This window comes from Nematolebias whitei, chromosome 5, assembly GCF_014905685.2.
Source record: "Nematolebias whitei isolate Nwh7 chromosome 5, NemWhi1, whole genome shotgun sequence".
Classification (NCBI taxonomy): domain Eukaryota; kingdom Metazoa; phylum Chordata; class Actinopteri; order Cyprinodontiformes; family Rivulidae; genus Nematolebias; species Nematolebias whitei.
In genome coordinates, this window is record NC_056502.1 from 2,310,586 (window position 1) to 2,316,973 (window position 6,388).

Genomic DNA, 6,388 nt, shown 5'->3' on the forward strand with positions numbered 1-6,388 from the left:
GATGAGAGCTGGATGAGTGAGAGCTGGATGAGTGAGAGCTGGATGAGTGAGAGCTGGATGAGAGAGAGCTGGATGAGTGAGAGCTGGATGAGAGAGAGCTGGATGAGGAGCTGACTTGATCCTGCATGTGGAGCTGGGTGGCCGAGGTCATCAGGCTGTCTGTGAGCTGAGCGCTGATAAGGTTATAAAAACAAAGCTCACACGCTGCTCGTGGCAGATTCCCCTGACTCGGCTCCATGATGTAACTTCTGTACATCTGTGGTGAATGTCTGCTCTTTCCAGTCAAACCAGTTAAAATCTTCTTGTGTCCTTGAGTGTGACTTCTGCGAGTAAATAACAAATGGAGAATATTTTTATCCAACAGTGAATATTGTACATCCTTCAGTCAGATACTGAGGACCAAAAACATCAAGCCATCCGTAAGTGAACAGCTTCTTCCTTTTAGGGGGTCACTGGTGCCCATGTCCAGCAGTCACTGTGTGAGTGGGGGACACCATGGACAGGTCTCCAGTCCATCAGGGACACCATGGACAGGTCTCCAGTCCATCACAGGGACACAGAGACAAACAACCATTCACTCTCTCACCTAGAGACAATTTAGAGTTACCATCAGTCTAACATGCATGTTTTTGGTCTGTGGGAGGAAACTGGAGTACCTGGAGAAAACCCACCCAGCACGGACAGAACATGCAAACTCCACCCAGAAAGGCCCCCGGACCGGGATTTGAACCGGGGACCTGCTCACTGAGAGTCAGCAGCTGTACCGGTTGCACCACCGTGCTGCCTGCAACGAGTTCGACTGAACCAAACCTGATGCAAACTAAACAAGCTGAAGCACAAATGGCAACAGTCAGTGAAGCTAAAGCAGCTGAACCTTTAATGTGTGGTAGAAAACAAGAACTGGACGAAGCCAATAAGCAAACGAAGCTGGTCGTTCCACACACTTTACTTTACTGTTGTTAATTTGAGCAATAATTAGTGACTTTATGTGTTATTTCTTTAGAGCACACTGATCTCCCCGTGAGTTGATCTGAATCAGTAAAGTGTGTCGATTCATTTGAAAGTTAGGAACATTTTCATCTTAGTTTTACTTTAAAAGTGACCACATCTGTTTACGTGTCCGTTTTTTATTTATTAAATACATAGTGTGATGAGTTCTTCATGGAAGCTGCTGGACGTGTTCGAGACGTCCCATTTGTTTGCAGCTTCGTCAGAGTTTGACTGAGACACCTCGCAGCTTTCCTCACAGGTGAAGAGGAACCACTGGTCCAACCTAGTCAAACCAGCAGGTTTGAACTGGGCGGCACAGATCAGCCGGGACAATAAGCTCCTGCTGGCAGTCCATCAGTCTCATCCATATTTACTTCCATCTCCAGCATCCCGGTGCCCCCTCCCCTTCAAACACTGAGAATGTGCTAAATGAGCTCACACACTGACAGTGTCGCCGTGCACACGCTCCATGGTGACCTCATTGATGAGCACAAGCCTGCCAATAGAGAAACACAAGAAGTCATCAGTCAGGAGCCCGCCATCATCACGAGCGGGCGGCAGCAGTGACATTGGTCGTCAGTGGCCAATCTGATGACTAAGAATTCCAAAAATGAAATTAGGCCTTTAACTGTCCTGCTCTAAGTGCCACTCCACACAAATGGGGCCCTAAGAAGATAATAACCGTACAACTGCTTTTAAAGGGAGGAAGTTATTCAATTACAAGCCCAGGGAGTAAAATGTTGCTATAATGGAACCACGGCAGCTTTGACACGAGTCGTTTTTATGTCTCAAGAAGACGAAAACTCCCCAGGAGCTTTCTGTGGAAACGAGAGAAAACACGTTCAGAAACTTTGTTTTCTTCACATTGTCATCGAGAACAGAAGCAATATTTATTTATTTATTTATTTATTTATTTATTCAGCCTTTATTTATACAGGTAGTCTCACTGAGTCATGAGAACTCATTTTTAGAGAATTTGTGAATATATGGCCAGAGGGCCCAAAGTGGACAGCTCCATCTTGTCCTCAAAATGTTTAATTGAAAAGAAAAGTTGTGATGAAAACCTGCGTTTTATCAAAGAAACTTGAGAAAATTTAAATTAAACACCTTGGACAGATACACTGAAGATTTTTAGATGACGATACACACTTTACTAAAATGTTTAAAGAACTAGTCTGAAACTCAAAGACTCCAACAAGAAAAGGTAACTATTGTTTTTTTTTTCATATTTAGGCTAATATGTGCTCACAAAACCCAGATTACATAAAGTCTGTTTCATAGTCCACAAGATTAACAGAGACACAGTTTTGGCTCTTTCAGATTATTTGTCTTAAATAACATTTATTTTCCAATTATCTGTGCCAATTACTACAAATATTATGATTTGATCCTCTGGGAGAATGTTGTCCACCTCGATCTAGAATAAAACTTCTTAGTCCTACAGATGCAAAGATCTGTAAATTATATGTCTTATAGGACGACGGAAACTGATGTGGAGTCTTTTTGTTCATTTTACTGCCGAGTTGGAGGTGGAGCACCTGGAGAGCTGGAGCATCAAAGTGAAGAAGACGAAGGAGATGGTCATGGACTTCAGAAGGAAATATTCCTTGTATTAGTTCTATTAATGGTATTTGCAAAATAAATGACCAGATGTTGGATGCTGCAGATGTTGGATGCTGTCTATCACGGTGCACTAAGATTCATAACTGGCTGTAACTACCGTACCCACCACTGCACCCAGTATGCACTGGTTAACTGGTCACCATTAACTTCACTGGTTAACTGGTCACCATTAACTTCACGCAGACTCTCTCACTGGTACATTTCCATCTTTAAATCACTTCCTGGTCTGCTGCCTTCATACATCTCCTCCTACATGTCTCTGTGTGAGTGCAGCTACAGCGTGCGCTCTCAGGACATCATTACCTGCAGTGTTCCCTCAGTGAGGACTGAACTAGACAAAAGGACCTTCTCCTACTCCGCTCCTGTTTCCTGGAACATCTTGTAAAAAAGACCTGAAGCTCTCGACCTTTGACCTCTTTAAGTGGCTTCAAACATCTGATAAGTTCATGACAAGAACCAGTGCAGACATGTTCCTGTTTCAGTTTTCTACATCGTCTTATAATCCAGCTGTTTTTCGCTACTATTCCTCTTGATTATCCTTTTGGTTGCTATTTTGTTTTGATTTGTAAAAAAAAAAAAAAAGACTCAAATTTGTATGCCTATTTTATAACTGTCCACTGTTGTCATCACTCTGTTGAAATCAGGTCTCTCTTGTAAATGAGTCCCCGAGGCTCAATGGGATTAACCTGTAGAAATAAAGGTTGAATTAAAAAAAGCTGAAAAATTAAAACGGCTAAAACTAGCTTTATTTTTGTTTGTATAACAACCAATAAAATTCAGTTTTATGTTAGTTTTGGTCAAAGCTTGAAAGAGCTGCTGCAGAGGGACCAAAGAGTTGCATGTGGCTCCAGAGCCGCAGGTTGCAGACCCCTGCACTAGACTGAGGAACAGCTTTTACCCTGAGGCTGTTAGACTCATGAATCTCTAACCACTCAGTCACAGCTGCCCCATATATCGTAGGCAGCGTGATGAAGCTCAAAAGCAGCAGGTAATGTGTGTGTGTGTGTGTGTGGGGTGTGTACAAACCTGTTCTGGTATTCCCTACGGTATGGGGACATGAAACTGTTTACACAGTCACGTCATGGGGACCTGTTCCCTTATGGGGACCAAAATCCAGGTCCCCATAAGGGAAACTGCTTTAAATCAATATTTGAGCTATTTAAAGGTGCCTGTGAAGTTTTTGGGGCTGGCCCATAACGCATGTTTTTCAGTCAAAGTTTGTGTGTGTGTGTGACCCATAGCGCCCCCTTTGAGTTTTTTTACTGCTACTGCAACCAGTGCTTCACACACACTTTTCATCCAAATATAGTAAGGTGCCGCCTACTTCCTGGTCCTCATTAGGAAGGATTTCACCAGAAAAATACAAGTTAAGTGTAAAAGTGTTTTTCTTTTAAAATATAAAGAAAATAATATATAAGATGATTATTTCATGTCCAAATTCAAGTTTATTAATTTAACCCCTTCAAAAAAAAATAGTATTTGGTCAAAATGTTGTACATAAACTAAAGAAATGCCAAATGGACTATAAAATATATGTACAAATCAACAAAATTAAGTAAAAAAATTGGTTAAAAAGCTTACCCAATTACAGAAACAATAAAAAGTTGTAACAATTTTGCAAATTTTCACTCTTATATTGTATCCAAAGCAAATGGACAAACATTTGTCTTAAATTGTAACTGAAAAATAGTAAAAGTTGGAACCTATCCGATTTCTAGGAGGAGTTTGTTCAAATTGTGCAGGATAAGTCACTTAAAGAGTCAGGGGCTTGTGTTAGATGGGAAAAATAAACACAAGGTATGTATGTTTGTTCAAATAACCAGTAAGCTAATGATTAGTCCTACAAGTATGGTAAATATTTTAACACTAACATTTTATTTTCACATCACTTTTTATGTCATTCCTACTGATGAGGCAATAGAGGTAGTCTGTTTAAGATTAAAATCAGACACCACTCCGAGCAGAAGGGTCACACTTTCCACAGAGCAACTGTGTCAACTCGAACCTGTGCCTACAGTCAACCTACTTCACATATGGCGGCAGTAACATGAGTGTGCTATGGGTTCTCCAGTTTTTCTTATTGTTGCCAACCTGTACATGGAAGAGATAGAAAAGAAAGCCATGATGCCCTTTTCAGGGAGAGCACTGAGTCATTGGTTTAAGTATATTGAAAACACCTGGGTTAAAATTAAATCTCAAGAAGTCCACCATTTCACTGATCACATCGACTCTGTAGAAAAATATATAAAGATAACATGAGAAGATGTAAAAAAATAACAGGTTGGCTTTCTTGGACTGTGAGGTCTCAGTTTCTGATGGAAGACATTTGCAATCTGAGGTGTACTATAAACCAGCCCACCCTCTGGAGCACAAGTTAGGAGTCATCAGGACTCTGTACCACAGAGCAGACAACATCCCCACTAACTCAGGAACCAGCCAGAAGGATAAAACCCACACAAGGCAGGCTCTAGAGCAATGTGGATATCCTAACTGGACCTTCCTGAAAGCAGAGAAGAAATCCAAACAGGACTGAAGGTAGCTATCAGGTGAAAAGGAGGAACCCAGACTAGTGGTCATTCTATATGTTGTGGGAGTTTCAAAGAAACTGAAATGTTTATTTTCTAAACATAATATCCCAGTGGCTTTTAAACCCCAAAACACATTACGGCAAAGACTGGTCCATCTCAAAAATCCAGTCCCCTGGCAAAAACCGAACAATATTGTATATGTTGTTCAGTGTCAGGAGGGCTGTGATCAGTCTTACATTGGAGAAACTAAGCAGCCACTGGCCAAAAAGATGGCACAGCACAGAAAAGCAGCATCATCAGGCCAAGACTCTGTGGTTTACACTCATCTCCAGGCCAGTGGTCACTCATTCAGGGATGAAGATGTTCACATCCTTGATAAAGAGGAAAGATTGTTTGAGAGAGGAGTAAATGAAGACATCTTTGTGAAAAGAAACTACCCATCAGTAAACAGGGGTGGAGACCTCTGTGTTCAACAGTCCCCCTCTTACGATGCTGTTATTGTCAATGTCAATGTCAATTTATTTATATAGCACATAAAAACAACAAAAGCTGACCAAAGTGCTTTACAGTTAAGACAGATTAAAAATTAAGAAAAGAGTAAAAATACATCTAGTGCCACTCAAAAACAAAAGTTGACAGTAAAAACAACACTCAACAACAATAAAATCAGCTCAACTTGTTCTCAGACTCTGCGTGGATGAAATACCAAGGAATACAGATGAGTCTTGAGCAAAGATTTAAAAGTCTCATCAGTCTAAGCGGTCTTTAAATTCTCAGGTAAAATGTTCCACAGTTTTGGCGCAGCAACCGCAAAAGCCCGATCACCTCTGGATTTAAGTTTGGATCTGGGGACATCTAAGAGGATTTGGTTGATAGACCGAAGTGCTCTTACTGGAGTGTAAATGTTAATGAGATCACATAAATATGATGGGGCCAGACCTTTTAAGACTTTAAAAACAAGCAATAAAATCTTAAAATCAATTCGGAAGTGGACAGGAAGCCAGTGGAGAGAAGCTAGGACAGGGGTTATGTGTTCATGTATTTTAGTTGCTGTTAAAAGACGAGCTGTTGCGTTCTGGACAGATTGTAAATGATACAAAGATGATTTGTCTAAACCAACATACAATGAATTACAGTAGTCCAAACGAGATGTAATAAACTATTGCTAGTATCACTCAGCCCCCTGTGAATAGCAAGCAGCCATCAGGGTGCTAACAATCCATTGTTAGGGTGACGGTCCTCCTTGA

General features: G+C 41.0%; 1 protein-coding gene across 1 annotated transcript in view; it reads right to left on the reverse strand.

The window, feature by feature from the left end:
* dpy19l1l (dpy-19-like 1, like (H. sapiens)) overlaps positions 1–1,560 on the reverse strand; it is a 74,588-nt gene extending 73,028 nt beyond the window's left edge. The window contains exon 1 of the mRNA XM_037676509.1: positions 1,438–1,560. Within this exon, the coding sequence (XP_037532437.1) occupies positions 1,438–1,560 (123 nt within the window). The remainder of the gene's footprint in view (positions 1–1,437) is intronic.
* Positions 1,561–6,388: the final 4,828 nt, after the last annotated feature.